General features: G+C 41.8%; 1 protein-coding gene across 2 annotated transcripts in view; it reads left to right on the top strand.

The window, feature by feature from the left end:
- Positions 1-17,058, top strand: part of LOC128021431 (mitogen-activated protein kinase kinase kinase 1) — a 47,956-nt gene that overhangs the window by 25,965 nt on the left and 4,933 nt on the right. For both annotated transcript variants that reach the window (XM_052608584.1, XM_052608585.1), the window contains exons 4-18: positions 90-284; positions 454-570; positions 646-794; positions 1,761-1,882; positions 2,359-2,440; positions 3,762-3,945; positions 5,409-5,636; positions 8,565-8,686; positions 9,057-9,148; positions 9,335-9,527; positions 11,041-12,283; positions 14,534-14,686; positions 15,030-15,192; positions 15,566-15,697; positions 15,809-15,951. In XM_052608584.1, the coding sequence (XP_052464544.1) occupies positions 90-284; positions 454-570; positions 646-794; positions 1,761-1,882; positions 2,359-2,440; positions 3,762-3,945; positions 5,409-5,636; positions 8,565-8,686; positions 9,057-9,148; positions 9,335-9,527; positions 11,041-12,283; positions 14,534-14,686; positions 15,030-15,192; positions 15,566-15,697; positions 15,809-15,951 (3,318 nt within the window). The remainder of the gene's footprint in view (positions 1-89; positions 285-453; positions 571-645; positions 795-1,760; positions 1,883-2,358; positions 2,441-3,761; positions 3,946-5,408; positions 5,637-8,564; positions 8,687-9,056; positions 9,149-9,334; positions 9,528-11,040; positions 12,284-14,533; positions 14,687-15,029; positions 15,193-15,565; positions 15,698-15,808; positions 15,952-17,058) is intronic.

The raw sequence follows: 17,058 nt of genomic DNA, 5'->3' as shown, positions 1-17,058 counted from the left end.
ATTCAGTTTAGCTATACAAATTGATTACGTTTTTTTCAACCAAGCATCTCAGTCTCAATCTAACCTGTTGGTTTGTGAACGTGTTACAGAGCGGGAGGGTGACGCCCCCTCGGAGAGCTCCCTCCCCTGATGGCTTTTCCCCATATAGTCCAGAGGAGACCAACCGCAGGGTCAACAAGGTCATGAGAGCCCGCCTCTACCTGCTGCAGCAGATCGGACCCAATTCATTCTTGATTGGTGGAGACAGTCCTGACAACAAATTCCGGGTGTTCATTGGTCCACAGGTGAGCTAATACAGGCATCTTGCATGTCATTTGGCAAATAAATGTGATACTGTTAAGCTGAAATGACTTTATTATGAGAGAAAACACTAAAAACTAAACTAAAACAGATATTTGTTTTATATTATTATATAGTTTTTCATCATTATATGATTTCGGTTCTGTTGAGCAGACGTGTAGCTGTGGCCGAGGGACGTTCTGCATCCACGTGCTCTTCGTCATGCTCCGAGTCTTTCAGCTGGAGCCGTCAGACCCTCTTCTGTGGAGGAAGACCCTGAAGAACTTTGAGGTGAGGAGACACATCACGACGAGCTCTGTGCCGTCGCTCAAGCTCAGCACACACTGATGGTCTGATCTCTGTCAGGTGGAGAGCTTGTTTCAGAAGTACCACAGTCGCCGCAGCTCGCGCATCAAAGCCCCTTCACGCAGCACCATCCAGAAGTTTGTGTCCCGCATGTCCAACTCTCACACCACATGTACCTCCAGCGCCTCTCCATCCAGCAACGAAAGCAGGTCTGTGCCGCTCCAGAGACCCTCTGATCTGCTTGAACGATGTGATTTCAGGCTATGCTGGCTGACTGGGGATCTGATCATACTTGCTGTTTTTAAAGGGGTCATATCATCCGTCTGTGTAATTGCATTATTTTTCTATTATATTAGTAATTATATAATCTAATAGTTCTAGGAGTATGTATCAAACGTCTTCATTATTTATTAGTGGTGTAATGGTAAGTGCATTTAGCATTGTTTTAACCACTGCATGAGCAGAACTCCATGGGAAACGTCTAGTTATAGTGTTCTTTCAAAAATAAAAAATCTGATAATTCAAACAGTAAATGCAATTTTGGCGCTCTTTGATGCAGCGACAGATCGTGTATAAACCATAGACTGTATAGAAACATGGACGTAGTGTTCGTCCATCACCCGTAGATTTATGAAGGGCGTTTTTGAAGCTCAATGTAGCCATCTTGGCAGCGCGTCTCCCCGAGATAATAGAAAATGGGCAAAGAGGCTGGAGCTGGTTGCTGAAGCCACGCCCACCTTGTTTGACGACAGTGTAAGCAGAAGCAATCCACCTGTCACTCAAGTGGCCACACCCTTAATTATGCAGAACTTTAAGGCTTAATATAATTGTAAGGGATGAGTTATTGAAAAAAATCACCCCCTCACAATTGACATGAAGGGCAAAATTAGCTATGTAGACCAAAACCACTTTTTGTAGCAGGCTGTCTGCTGTAAACTTGGGCATTTTAACATGGGTGGTCTATGGGACTGACTCTCTTTTGGAGCCAGTCTCTAGCAGCAAGTTGAAAAACTAAAGTTTTAGTCTCTTACTTGTTGGTTTCACGAGAGAGAGCGGGAGTAAACAATGTCACGTAGAATTTCATTTTACCTCAGTCATCATTAGTGTCCACAGCTCGATATAACTGAATATGAAACAGTGGCTTTAACTTTATTTTACTGTACTCCTGTGAGCAGCATGAAGGACGAGGAGGAGCAGATGTGCCCCATCTGTCTGTTGGACATGCTAGATGAGGAAAGTCTGACGGTGTGTGAAGAGGGCTGCCGAAACAAACTCCACCATCACTGCATGTCCATATGTAAGTAGTCAAGTCACCTTTATTAATATAGCGCTTTATACAATACAGATTGTCTCAGAGCAGATTTACAGTAATGTTTCAATAATGCAAACAGAATTCAGTTATGCTTTTTCAGGTAAAGTCCATTCATTGTTGATCCAGTGATGCCATCGTCGCGCTTAGTTCACTTCAGTTCAAACAGTGTCTGTGCAATCAAATCGACAGTATTGCCTAATATTAAGTGTCTGCAACTAAGTAAGCCAAAGGTGACAGTGGCAAGAAAAATATCAGTGCTCATGTCACAGATGATCCCCAAAACCGTCATAATCCCCACCGAAGACCGATTACATGTAATAACAGGAACACTGCTCACAGAAGACGGTTTGAAGTCTTGACTAGCTGTTTGTTGCATGAGCACCATGACCCATTTCTAGCCCTAGATCCCCTGACATGTGATGAGTTTGGTGAACATCTCTCGTGTCCTGTTTGTTTTTCAGGGGCCGAGGAGTGCCGGAGAAATCAGGACCCGTTAATCTGCCCTCTGTGTAGAGCCAAGTGGAAGTCTCATGATTTTTACAGGTAAAGAGTTAGAAATGTGCTCGAAGCCTGGAGAATTCAAGATGGATACATTCATTGAAGCTACAGTTACAGACGGAGTACCTCAGGAATATTTTCGTGTTTAAGGAGGCGTGCAGTTGACTAACACAAACCCGGGCAGGCAGGCTCAGACCCAACAAGCCCAAACACAGATGGAGTTGAAGAATGCAGAGCAGCTAGAGCGCTAACTGATGAAGTTCAGGACATACGTCTGTGGGATTTGTCCTGTTTGTGTTTACTCTGAGATGTGAGACTGGGGTCAGGGTGGGATGGTGTCGACTCCTCTCTGGTGGTTAGGTGAGCGAAACAGGCCGGCACCAGCCATGTCTGCGTCTGTCCGGGATTCACATGCTAGCGGCTAGTCAGTCCAACTTCCCGCAAACCATCCACAGAGACGCACGTAACCAAATCCTCATGTTTCTTCATTAAGAAACAGCAATTATTCTAATTTCATGAAGTAAATCCCCTCCATTGGTCTTATTGTCTCAGGTTACAAGAAACACAAACCACAGATGTTTCTGTGAGGTGTTCGCGCTTACACATGCTTTGTTTTGTTGTGTTATACGACACTATGGCTGTCATTAGTGTAAACTGTCTTTTACAATCAGTCACTATTTCTGTGCAAAACACATGTTAATGATGTGCCATGGAGAATTGACCAGTATTTCAACCTGAGACTGAGTTCTGTTGGTGCAGCAGTTTGTTATAAACATTAATGGTTAAAGAAGTTCGCTACTATTTGCTCTGGCAAAAAACGAATTAGAATAAAAGTTATGTATAATGACCCGATCATTCATGCATTCAGCAGAAGCTTTCGTCTAAAGTGGCGTACAAAAGAAGAACAAAATAATACAAAATACTAGTTTTCCAGCAGACCAACTGATAAATGTTGGATTGAGTTATTACAGTATATCTGCTAATAAGAAACATGACAACCAAACGTTTTATCCTGATACTTCAGCTGGCTACCATTCAGATATTTGGGGTTGAGATCTTGTTTTTTTGTTTGTTTTTCAAAGAAGTGAAAGTGAAGTGAAGTGAAGTGACTTTCCAGGGCTCAGGGACGCTTTACAATAGAAAAAGAAATATTGTTAAACATTATTGCAATTTAACCGATGTCTATTTTAATATATTGTACATGTAATTTGTTCCTGTGATTAGTGAGATTTATTCACTACTCCACTCTTCAGTGTTAGATGATCCTTCATTTGATCTTTTTTTGTATTGATGTATATTTGATGATTCTTGAATAGAAAGTTAAAGAGAGAAGCGTTCATGTATCTCTGTGTATTTGTGTGTGTAGTTATGAAGCACCATCTACAGTGGAAAGCACAACAAACCCCTCTCAGAGTCAAACAGCTGCTTCTTCTTCATCTCTTCACACCGAGAGCTCGAGAACGGGACAGGAGGGGGACTTCTCTCTCCCTCAGTATGGAGTACAGCACATCCCTCAGACATACACCGAGCTCGCCGAACCCTGGATCAAGGTGCGCTCAACATGCAGAGTACACAAATATAAAGATGCGAGATCATGAAGTGAAATCACCATTCATAAACCCCCAAAAATGTGTGGTTTCACACTTGTATACCTCTCTTTTTTCTGTTGATCATAAAAGGAGATATTTTAAAGAATGTGGGTAACCAAGTTCACATAAGACTTCTATTTTATGCTCATAAAAAATAATGCAAGTCAGTGGGAACCGAAAGCGTTCGTCAAAATATTGTTTGTGTTCCAGAGAAGAAAGTCAATTCAAATTCAAGTGAAGTTGATTAAATGAAAGAATTTAAATATTTGACCCGTCCCTTTACAACAAGAAGAGAAGGATTGATTTAAATATTGTCCATCGATATAATAATAAAATTAGAAATAATATTCATTATATTTTAAAGAATCTCACATAAACTGACATGTTTTACATCTAAATTCTTGTTACTGTAATGCAAAAAAAAGTGCATTTGTAGTTGTTACTGTGCATTCACATCAAACGTGACTTGCGTGAATAAGGGCCGTTACATAGTCAACGCATCGTTATGCATACGCGTCCCAAAAGGCTACGCATTGCTACTCTTCGATCACCATAATGCGTCGTGCGTAGCCAAATGTGGCGTCCTAGTTTTTAATACGCGACTCGTCGATGCACGCAATACTATGCATTGTCGGTGGGGGTGACATTGCAACTATTGTACATTAATTCAAGTATATTATGTTTGAATACACTGGCGGACAAAGAGGAAAAATTATCCGAGCTTATACGTACACATCCACATTTATATGATAGTTCATCGCAATTACACTCCAATAAAATAGCGTTGAAAAATACCTGGAGAGAGGTTGCAACTACAATGGGAGAAATAAGAGATAAGGTGAAAACGGACTGGAAAAGTGCCCGTGATTTAAAGGGCGAACTTACCACCGCCTTTATCTGCGCTGCCTTTGTTGCATAGAATGCACCTCTTCTTCAGTTGCCATTTTGATCTGAATATCACGTGACCCCGTTGCGTGAGCGGTGTATTGCATTGACTATGTAATGGCCCTAATTCGTACGTAGTTGCATGTTTGAACATTTTGAGTTTATTTGCCTCATTCACTCGTGAAATTAACTTCACAACAGATGCGAATTCGTGTTATGGGAGGGGCCTCTGCCAGGTGAGTTCACGCAGCATTGTGATTTCAACCACCATTAATTCAGATAATTTTCAAAATATTTCTGTTATCGTGTCATGAAATGTAGTTGTAACTATGCGTTTATTGCACGATCACGTCTTTTGCGCCATCTCATTCGCGCAAATCGCACCGCAGGATGTCTATTTGCGTCTTTACATTGACTTAACATGTAAATCACTAAAAATTATAAATACAAGAAAGCTTTGTCCTTTTTTCATTTCTTTTGTTATTACAGTTTCTTTATTTATTAACTGCAGGGTTTTGTGTGTTCATGCTCCGTCTCAGGTGTTTGGTTTGGAGCTGGTAGGCTGTCTTTTTTCCCGAAACTGGAACATCAGAGAAATGGCTCTTCGGAGGCTGTCCCATGACGTGAGCGGCGCCCTCCTGTTGGCCGGAGCGGGGCTGGGGACAGCTGCAGGGGAGGCGTCCGGAGACGTGGTGGTGGAGTCCTGCTGTAGCGTGCTCTCCATGGTCTGCGCTGACCCCGTCTACAAAGTCTATGTGGCAGCACTGGTGAGATGCTACACCTCTGTGTTACTGATGCCACACTTACCACTGCACCAGGATCGGACAGGGTTTCTGCACGTCTTACTTCAGCCTGAAAACAGAGCCTGAAGTAAAAAAAAAAAAAATCCTTTGGTGGACACGTGGCCTAAAAAGTCTTAAATCAGAGCAGAAAGACTTAAATTCATAAAGTCATGACATTAAATGTTGCATGCACTGCAAAAAAAATATCTCTTCAATATTTTTGTTTTCCAGTATAAATATCTAATCATCCTTAAATCAGTTTGGGATGCAAATATAAATCATCTCTGCTCCTTAGACATTCACATTGAGAACTTACTGATGCATTGTGTTCCTTTTAATGTATTCAGAAAATCTTCTATACTAAATAGCTGTTTTAAAGTCTTAAAATCAGCTTAATTAAAGCATGCAGAAACACTGACAGGCTTGGGATACAGCAACATCAAACACACAGTACAGTAGTGCATTGGCGGTTAGACATCACTATAAGTGTGTGAATTAATCAGGCTGCTCTGGTTTCGTGCACTGACTCTTAGGTTACGTGCATGTTTCAGCATGTTTTTGTTTAATCACGGGCCCCTGCTGTGATCATGTGAACACACAGCGTGATGCTTCTGTTGTGATCATATGAACAAGACAGATTTCACAGAAGTGCAAAGGAAGTTGCACAACACTGCACCAGCTATTCACCAAGAGCTCCTACAGTCATCAGGGCGACTTGATCTCGGACCATAGTAGAGGGTCACCACATAGTCTCACAGATGTTTACGTGACCTATATAGATATAGATGAAATAAATATGTTTTTGACATTTTAACTCTTTAAGATGTAACTTTAAATGTTTTTTGTTTGTCATCCATGAAAAAGATCTGGATAGAGAACAGCTGTTTTTTTTAAATGTATTCTAATTTAAAGAATTATCAAGAAAAAAGGGACCACTTACTGCTTTTACCCAATAAACAAAAGAAAAGCTGTACAATGACAGAAATCCCAAGCAATAAAACAGACATCAGGCCCTTGATACTTTTCACTCGTGCCAAACCGTTAACTTCGGTTCTAGCTGATATCTGTTCGTTTCTAATAGATATAAAAGCATTTTTATTTCCTTTTGTCAACTTTGATCTGAGGTTATCTGAACCGTACTGAGCTCTAAAGTTCAACAAACCACGCTGGCTAGTTTTAAAGTTCACCTCGAACAAGGAAGTCTGGAAGCAGCAGGGATCCTCAGACCGAAGCTGGAAAAGAAAGGTTTCTTTTTTTTTCTTTGTCTCTTAACCTATTTCTCTTACTTTAAAAACACAAAACCAAAAAAACAATCGCTGTTGCTGCTTGGACTTGTGGGATGGTGTCTTTCCCTCAGGCTCTGTGCTGCAGTGAGCCGCCTCTACGAAAACAACAAGCGTTTTGTCCTTTCGGGGCTTTCCAGCTGTTTTTCTATATTCTTCGAACACGCACCAGAAAGACGGCCTTCTCTGTGAACTAAAAATATCAGGGACAGAAGCCTTGGGTTGTTAGCTTGCGTTAGTCTGCTCTGTAAACACTGCAGCGTAGTGAAGTGTGTTTTGTAGCGTTAGGATGATCAGAAGTCTTGTGGACCAAGTGTGGCGAGTTTAAATGTCATAATGTTTCACTCTTCTTTTCTTTACTTGGACTTGGAGTTATTTTTGCAAGCAGAAGGGCATTATTGGAGCCAGGATTTTAGCCTTTAGTCTTGTGTGAGTGTGCAGTCGGTAGAGTGTGTGTTTGTTTTCAGGAGGGAGTGTGTGGTGGGTTAATCAATGCTGGGCAGCGCTCCAGAGCGATGTGCTATCAGTCACCACTCCCAGCTCCCTCTGAGAGTCAGGGTCAGAGTGAACACTCTCTCTAACACACACGCACACACACACACTCACACACACACACACTCACACACACTCACTCTTACACACACGCACTCACACACTCACTCACACACACAATTGCAATCACTCGCACACTCACAATCTCATACACAGTCATACACAAACACACACGCACACTCATACTCACACACTCTCACACTCACATACATACACACACACACACACACACACACTCATACTCTCACATATTCAGACACACACACACACTCATACTCTCACATATTCAGACACACACACACACTCATACTCACACACTCACTCACACTCTCTCTCTCTCTCACACACACACACACTCATACTCTCACATATTCAGACACACACACACAAATACACACACACACACTCATACTCTCACACACTCACTCACACTCTCTCTCTCTCTCACACACACACACACACACACACACACACACACACACTCATACTCTCACATATTTAGACACACCACACACACACACACACACACACACACATAATTTGAGGGAAAATCTTGTTTGCTGTGATCTGGGTGGCACAATTTGACCATTAATTATATTTTAATTCTATATAATAATATTTCAATATTACTACAATAGTTTTATTTATATATATATATATATATACATATATATATATATATATATATATATATATATATATATATATATATACACACAGTTATCAGTGCGACTATAATCATGTTGTTTTTATGGCTAAATATATTAAATTAAATAAAAATGGCTATTGTATTGTTCCACTGTAAAATAAATTATTATTTTTAAAATCACGGTATGACAGTAAAATTGCAACACATTCCACATAAAACATATACAGCATATAACAACATAATATTAATTGCTGTCTTAATGTCAAGCTTTTATTTTGGTGTAAAACCATTAAAGCTTCTCTTTTATTAACAGCAGCTAATTTATTTCAGCTAATCGTGCAGCTCTGAGAATCCACAACACGCACCTCTGTCCTGAACATGGTATGTCTGTGCTTGTGTGGATCTGTATTAAGAGTTTGTTTGTTTCAGAAAACCCTGCGGGCGATGCTGGTGTACACCCCCTGTCACTCGGTGTCGGAGCGCACTCGATTACAGCAGCTGCTGCGGCCCGTGGTGGACACCATCCTGCTCAAGTGTGCGGACGCTAACAGGTACACGCTTGAGAACAGCTCTGACTGAGGCCTGAGGACCCAGTTCATCTGACCCCACCTGAACACAATCAGACCTGATGTACATCGAATCACATCTAGGCTCTGAAGTTAACAGGGTGACGCCACCTGGTGGTCAGGCGCTGGAACAAACAGATTAATAACACATGCTGGTGTCTGTTGAAGTGATAATATTAGGATTTTAAGTTATCTGTTTGAAATCTTTTATAATCTTTCATTGTTGTTTGCTCAAAAAACCAATCAGAACTTGACGGAGGATCAAGTAGCAACCTTTTTTGGGAATGTTCAGAAAAGTACCTCACATTGTTGTGTTGCCTGTGAATGCGAAGTGTTTTTCTTCTTGTGCTCCCAGTCGCACCAGTCAGCTGTCCATCTCCACCCTGCTGGAGCTGTGCAAAGGTCAAATGGGGGAACTCGCTGTGGGAAGAGAAATCCTCAAAGCAGGTACAAAATATAGCTGTGACAGTTGAGTGTACTGTAGAAAGTAACACTTTTTGGCATTTTCAGTATGAACGCACCAGTCACAATACATTACAAGGTCTCATAGAATAGTGCATAAGTATTCAAATTGGGATGCACCTATTTGTTTGTTTTTGCAATAAAGACGTTTTCCTCTCTGATTGTCCACAGGCTCTATTGGTATCGGTGGAGTTGACTATGTCCTGAGCTGTATCTTGGGCTCTAAAACGGAGGCCAGTAACTGGCAAGCACTGCTGGGTCGGCTGTGTCTGATCGACCGGCTCCTGCTGGAGTTTCCTGCTGAATTCTACCCTCATATCATGTCTGGTGGAGACTGTAACCAGGCCCAAAACGCTGTGGAGAGGTACAGAAATACATCCGAATCTTACTGCGCTTCTGTTCTTTATTTTAAATGAACCATTTTAACGATGTATCATTTTTGCAACCCTGTTAACAATTTTAATGGGACACATGTGTGATATTTTCAACTGATAAAATGTACGTGAGCATAAAAAGGAAATAAAATTGGTACAGCTGTAAAAAAAATAATAATAATAATAATTTTGTCACTAGGGATGTCTGAGTCATTAAATATTGTATATTCTAACTTGTATATTCCTAGTGTTTGATGCACAATAAAAGTATATTACAGTTATTCAAATCAATCCAAATTTTATTCAGTAAAAGTTATGTATATTAATAAAATAAAAAAATAAAAAAGTATATATATATATATATATATATATATATATATATATATATATATATATATATATATATATATATATATATATATATATATATATATATATATAAAAGAGAAACTCTATGTATATATTGGTATATACTATATTAAGACATTGGTGGAATATTGAACTACTGATATAAACTTCTTGTATTTTAATAAGCAAAATAATTGCAACATTAAGGGAAAAAGTGGAGATATGGTTAGAAAGCATTAAGCTCTCAGTGTCAGAATGCCATTCTGTCAGTCAAAACTGAAGCAAGACGCAACTAAAATAGCAATGTGTTAAAACAGTGACGTCTCAGATAGTCTGACAGCAGATAAAAGCAAGCAGTAAATGAATTAATGATCGTTTCAAAAGTGGTATTATTATGTACACCGAAGATGGAAGCTCAAACACTCTTTTGGTTTTAATGGCGGCTGAACACACTTGTTCGTCTCTTTTCCCAATTGTGGTTGGCAAATCTACTGGAAGGTGCATAATGCAGCCTACTGCTTGACACTGGCATTACAGCTGACGTTAAATAGTGATTGAGTTTAAGAAAGGTGATACATCAGTAAAAAAAAATGCTTGATCAGCACCGTTTCGGCATCGATTCGGCTCGGGACATCCCTAATTGTCCGATACGTAGGTGACCTGACAGCTTTGTAAATAAAAAAACAACCATTGTTTTGCCGCTTTCTTGTTCCATGAGGCGGGTTGGCATCATGGCAGCTTTGTTTTTCTTTAAAGAAAGCCACACTTATGTCTTCTTTAAAATACTGTAGAATTTAATGACTTTCGAAAGTGTTTCCCATTTTGTGTGTCTTATGCATCACGTTCAGCTAACGTTGAGTCAAACTGAATCGGGAGCTTGATAATCACGATCCAAACAAATTGGGAAATCTCTAGGGATGCACATCATTCAAAAAGAGTGATCGCTAGATTGGTATCTGTTCGCTTTTTATGTCGTATTTGGCAGTAATAATCATGTGTGTTAATGTGTTAACAGGGCTGCAAGCAAAACACAGGATACAGCATAATATTCAGTATTTGATCATTAAAACAAATGTAAAATGTAAAGGGAAGCCAGTTTGCACCGTCTTTATGCAAAGTGCTTTACTGTGTTGTTTTATTATATTTAATGTGAAGGTACCAGAAGCTGCTGCCTCTTCTGAGTTTCGCGCTGCAGTCCATCGATAACTCTCACTCCATGGTGGGTAAACTCTCTCGCCGGGTCTTCCTGAGCGCCGCCCGTATGGTCGCGCGTGTGCCTCATGTCTTCGTGAAGCTCCTGGACATGCTCAACATCACCAGCTCCACTCACTACGCCCGCATGCGCCGCCGTCTCCTGGCCATCGCTGAGGAGATGGACATCCTGGACGCCATCCACCTGGGACTAGACGACCTACAGACCGAGCACAGCTCACACTCCAGCGCTTTCCTCGGACCCGCAGCCCCCCAGAACTCCCCGTGCACCACCGAGAGAAACTCTCCCACCCCTGATCTACAGCAGAACACCACCAAGATGACGCTTTCAGGTCAAGCCTGTTCAGCTCCTGTGGACGATATAACAGAGAGACTCTCAAACGTCGTCACAAGCCCTGCTGAGTTTCCAAAGCCCCCCGTTCAGCCCCGAAACAGACCCGTGAGTCAGTGTTTGAACTCCCCATCATCCGGTCAGCCCCCAAACCTTCCTTCTCTGTCCATGGCCAACGCCTCTGCCTTCCCTCCAGAAAACCCCAAAGCCCTGCCACAGTGTTTTATGCCCAACAGGCTCACCCAGTCCTCACTGAATACCCAGCGTAAGAAGGGATTAAATGGAGGCGACTGTAAGGAGCCGGAGAAGCTGCCTTCGCCCGTGTTTACCCAAGCTCAACCACTGCACTCGAATCAGATCCACCGGCCCAGACCCACTCGCCCCTGTCCTGCTGACGGAGCTAAAGCTTTAAACCCAGGGACGAAGAGCAACATGAGACTGGACCTTCAGGAGGTCAGGTCCAGAGATGACGTGGTCTGCAGTGGCGGATCCGCTCTCATCCCCAGCGAGGACTCTGTCTTCACTCCAGTGGAGGAGCAGTACCCCGGTCTAGACGCCTCGGCCGATCTCAGCTCCAGCATGGAGGACCTTCTGGACACCTCCATCCCTGCGGCAGACAGCACGGTCACCTTCCAGTCCGAAGTGGCGGTGCTGTCACCAGAGCAGGCGCACACAGACGACGACACGTACAGCGAGGACGTGACCCAGAACCAGAAGTGCAAGGAGAAGATGGAAGCTGAGGAAGAGGAGGCACTGTCTGTGGTCATGGCCATGTCTGAGTCACAAGACGCTCTGCCTGTCATCCCACAGTTACAGGTGGAGAAAGAAGAGGACGTGATCATTATACAGGTGGATGTAAGTGCATGACTAATATAGTACACTTTGCCCAAAAATGGAAAAAAAGGTGCAAAAACTCAACCTTTAAGGGTACAACAACTTTTCACTGAGCCCTCAAAACATTTAAATTTATTCATTTAGCAGACACTTTTATCCAAAGTGACTTACAAATGAGAACAATAGAAGCAATCAGACCAACAAGAGAACAACAACAGTATACAAGTGCCATGACAAGTCTCAGTTAGTCTAGAACCCATAGCCAAGTTTTTTCTTCTTCTCAAGAGTAGGATAGACAAGTAAAGGTTAGTGCTAGTATAAGTTGGTCAAGTGCTGGTGAAACAAGATGCTTTTTGAAAATGCGTAAAGACTCGAATTGAGATTGGGAGGTCATTCCACCAGCTGGACACAATCCAGGAAAAGGTCCTTGAGTGATTTTGAACCTCTTCGGGATGGCACCACAAGGCGTCGTTTACTTGCAAGTTTGAACTAGTGAGTTTAGGTATATTGGTGCTGTGCCAGTGGTTATCTTGTAGGCAGTGTAACCTGATGAGGTTTTTTTGGCTCATTGAAGACAACACTTGCCATTCTGGATCAGTTGTAGAGGCTTGACAGTACATGCAGGAAGGCCCACCAGGAGAGCATTACAATAGTCCAGTTTGGAGAGAACAAGAGCTTGGACAAGAAGTTGGGTGGCTTGCTCTGACAGGAAGGGTCTAATCTTCGTAATGTTGTATAAGGGAAATCTGCAGGACCGGGTTGTTGTAGCAATATGGTTTGTGAAGCTTAACTGATGATCCATCACGACTCCTAGGTTTCTGGCTGTCCTCGAAGGAGTTAAGGTTGATGAACCCAGCTGTATAGAGAAGTTGTGATGAAACAATGGGTTAGCTGGAATCACCAGCAGTTCTGTCTTAGTAAGGTTGAGCTGAAGCTGATGGTCATTCATCCAGCTAGAAATGTCATTGAGGCAGGCTGCAAAGCAAACAACTACAGTCGGATCATCTGGTTGGAATGAGAAATAGAGTTGAGTGTCATCAGCATAGCAGTGATAGGAAAAGTCATGGTTCTCAATCACAGATCCTAATGACGTCATGTAGATGGAGAAGAGAAGTGGTCCAAGTACTGAGCCTTGAGGAACCCCAGTAGCAAGAAGTTGTGACTTAGAAACATCACCCCTCCAAGACACACTGAAGGATCTGTCAGAGAGGTAGGACTTAACCCACAGGAGTGTGGTTCCAGGGATGCCCATCTTTCTGAGGGTGGACAGGAGAATCTGGTGGTTAACTGTGACAAAAGCAGCAGACAGGTCCAGCAAGATGAGTACTGAGGATTTGGAAGCTGCTCTTGCCAGTCTCAGTTGAGTGACCGCTTCTGAAGCCAGATCGGTTGCTGTCCAGGAGGTTGTTCTGTACAACAAACATAGAGAGTTGGTTGAACACAACTCGCTCAAGTGTCTCTGTTGTTTTCTAGAGGTGCTGGCTTTAGAGATGGTTTCTTAAGCAGTGGCTTACCCAAGCCTGCTTAACTGCTAAGGGAAATGTACCAGAGTGAAGAGAAGTGTTGATAATGTGAGTAAGTGAAGGTATGACTGAAGAAGAAATCGCTTGAATCGCAAGTAGTAGGATGATTGGACAGGATAAGTTTGGAAATGTCTGTCTCTGAGAGTGGAGAGGAGAAGGAGAGAGAGAGTGTGTATTAGTTGTTATGAGGTTTGCCTCAGTTATCCTCAGTCTGCGGTGTGGAGAATTGGTCACTGATGGTTCTTATCTTATTTGTGAAGAAAACGGCAAAGTCATCAGCAGCAGAGTTGATGGAGGAGGTGGACTAAGAAGAGAAGAGAAAGTTTTGAAAGATGTGAGGGAGTCAGAACAGTTGTTAATTTTGTTGTGATAGTATGATGTTGTAGCAGTAAAGACATTTGCAGAGAATGAGAGACCGATACACACTGAGGTCGGTAGAGTTTCTTGATTTTTGCCATTTCCTCTCTGCAGCCCTGAGTTTAGAGCGATGTAAACAGAAGGACAACATTGTTATTATCTACTGTTAAAAGTAGTAATGTATACCTATGAACTCTCTACTGGTAATAAAGGTACAAACATGTCCCTTTTAGAGTAACAAGCTGTTGTATCACTTAAAGGTAGAGATTTGACACCACTGTATTTAGGTTTTAAACCTTGCACAAATCATTCAGTTTCAATGCAAGTTATGAAGTCTTATGCAAGCACTGTCCGTGTATCATTTTAAGATCATTTTTCTTTTAATGGTCAGACACCAGAGACTCTGCCTGGTCATACCAAAGCAAAGCAGCCATACCGGGAGGGCAAGGAATGGCTCAAAGGTCAGCAGATTGGGCTGGGTGCCTTCTCGTCATGTTACCAGGCTCAGGATGTGGGCACTGGCACTCTGATGGCAGTCAAACAGGTGAAGATATCTGTCACACACCACCCAACACTTCATATGAGGTTTCACCATGTATTTATGTCATCCTCACTACTGATTACTGATCAATCCTACCTTAGCCGATTTCAGTGTCCTGCATTTTCTCAGACTAGCCTTTGCGCTTTTCTAACCGGTTTAAGGAGGATTTTTGTGTGCTAGTTGTAAATGCAAATACAATAATAAAATAACAACAGTGACACAAGGTATATTTAAAGGCACTAAATATAGGCACAAAGGGGGATGAAAAGGTTTTGTTTTTTTCAGTAATGAATGAACATACTATATGTAGACATAATGCTTGATTGTGATTTGTTTTATTCTTCAGGTGACGTATGTGAGGAACACCTCCTCGGAGCAGGAAGAGGTGGTGGAGGCACTACGAGAGGAGATCCGCATGATGGGTCTCCTCAACCACCCCAACATCATCCGAATGCTTGGGGCAACCTGTGAGAAGAGCAACTACAACCTGTTTGTGGAGTGGATGGCAGGTTGGTTGTCCGAGAACATGCAGACAGTAAAGTTGCGGTCACATAAGCAAAATTTTGTGGGCAAAACATGCCACTTTTAAACCAAGCAGCTTTCTTTTGATCATGGTGGTGCATTTGCATGACTAACTTTTGCTAAATCTGTTGTTACATAAATTCCCAATTGGCTGGATTTGGCCTGTGAAAATGACAGAACAATGGCAAATGTGATCGCACCTTAAAGGCAGTAGTTATTTTGGGCTCTCACAGCATATTAATACATTACCAATAGCTCTTTTTGGCTGATTTCCTCTCTACAAGTAACATTTTTCAGTCACTGATTTGCACGATTTTGTCCTGGTCAATAAAAGTCATACTTGGACTTCTGTCGTCTTAGGTGGCTCTGTGTCTCATCTCTTAAATAAGTATGGTGCCTTTAAGGAGGGTGTGATCATCAACTACACCGAGCAGCTTCTGCGAGGTCTCTCCTACCTCCACGAGAACCAGATCATCCACCGGGACATCAAAGGTAGGCTTCTGGAGCAGGCCTGTCACTAGGTTTCACAACAGTATGTCACTAGGTTTTAGAGCAGAACTTGTGCATGTTCCCATATTCACAGTCGTCTTTTAACCTATGCAGGTGCCAATCTACTAATTGACAGCACAGGCCAGAGGTTGCGGATAGCTGATTTTGGGGCAGCAGCACGGCTGGCTTCGAAAGGCACCGGTGCGGGAGAGTTTCAGGGTCAGCTCCTGGGAACCATTGCCTTCATGGCTCCTGAGGTAAACATTTGAGTCACACACATAATATTAAAGCTGCGTTTCACAACTTGCATTCAAATGGGGACGGTATGTTTCTTTGGCAAAGTTTCTGTCAAACTGCTGCTAATACAACCATATCCATCTGGTTTTAAACTCAGGTGCACAGTAGTCACTTTGCTTGAATTTATTTAAACTACTTAAAAGAAGTCAGCCTGCTCAGACTCTGCTCAAAGCTTTGGTGGCTTGGTTGGATAACGAGAGACCTTCCCAGACAAAAGAAAGCTTGTTCATTTTGAAGAGGTTCAGTAATGAATGCTGCTGGAGGAGGCGGGGCCAGCTGAACCGCTTCCTAATTAAACAGAGTTTGGGCACACAATAACAAGCAATTAAGGGGTCGGCTAATTGTGGCTGCCTTAAAATAACTGGCTTTTACGTTCATTTCATGTTACTCAGAGATCTAAGTCCACTTTGTCCTGTGTTCCCGATTGGCCAAGTAACTCCTAACACCAGACTTGACCACGGTTTTGTAGAAGGACATTGACATTGAAAATTAACCCTTGTGTGACCTTTTGGGCATTTTTGAGTGGGAAGAGAGTGCGATTTGTATGTGTGACATTGAAAAAAAAAAACATTTGCGAGAGAAAAACTCTACTGTAAATCACAAATCCATCCACTGTGTGCACCAGCAGAGTTGGAGAAAATTTGGTACTGCACCCAAACAAAATCATACTGAAAACAATTTTTTTGAGATATCAACCTCAAATCTGGAACACCAACTTGTTTGGCTGTATGACTTTGGTATTTTTTGGTATTGGTATTTTCTAGCAGGCATTTATGTTCAACATGTTTCATAAAAAAATATATTTTACTCTTTAGAATAGTGGTCCATTAATTAATGTTAGTTAACTACTTTAGTTAACATTGAACTAAGCAAGAACAATCCTTCTACAGCATTTATTAATGTTAGGTAATGTTAATTTCAGCATGTACCGATGCATTATTCAAATCAAAAGTTGTGCTTAGCATAAACTAACAATAAATAACTGTATTTTCATTAACAAAGATGAATAAATACAGCATTGTTTGTTCATGTTAATTAATACATTAACTAACATTAACTGATGGAAC

This window comes from Carassius gibelio, chromosome A10, assembly GCF_023724105.1.
Source record: "Carassius gibelio isolate Cgi1373 ecotype wild population from Czech Republic chromosome A10, carGib1.2-hapl.c, whole genome shotgun sequence".
NCBI lineage: Eukaryota > Metazoa > Chordata > Actinopteri > Cypriniformes > Cyprinidae > Carassius > Carassius gibelio.
This window is presented reverse-complemented; position numbering and strand designations above follow the sequence as displayed.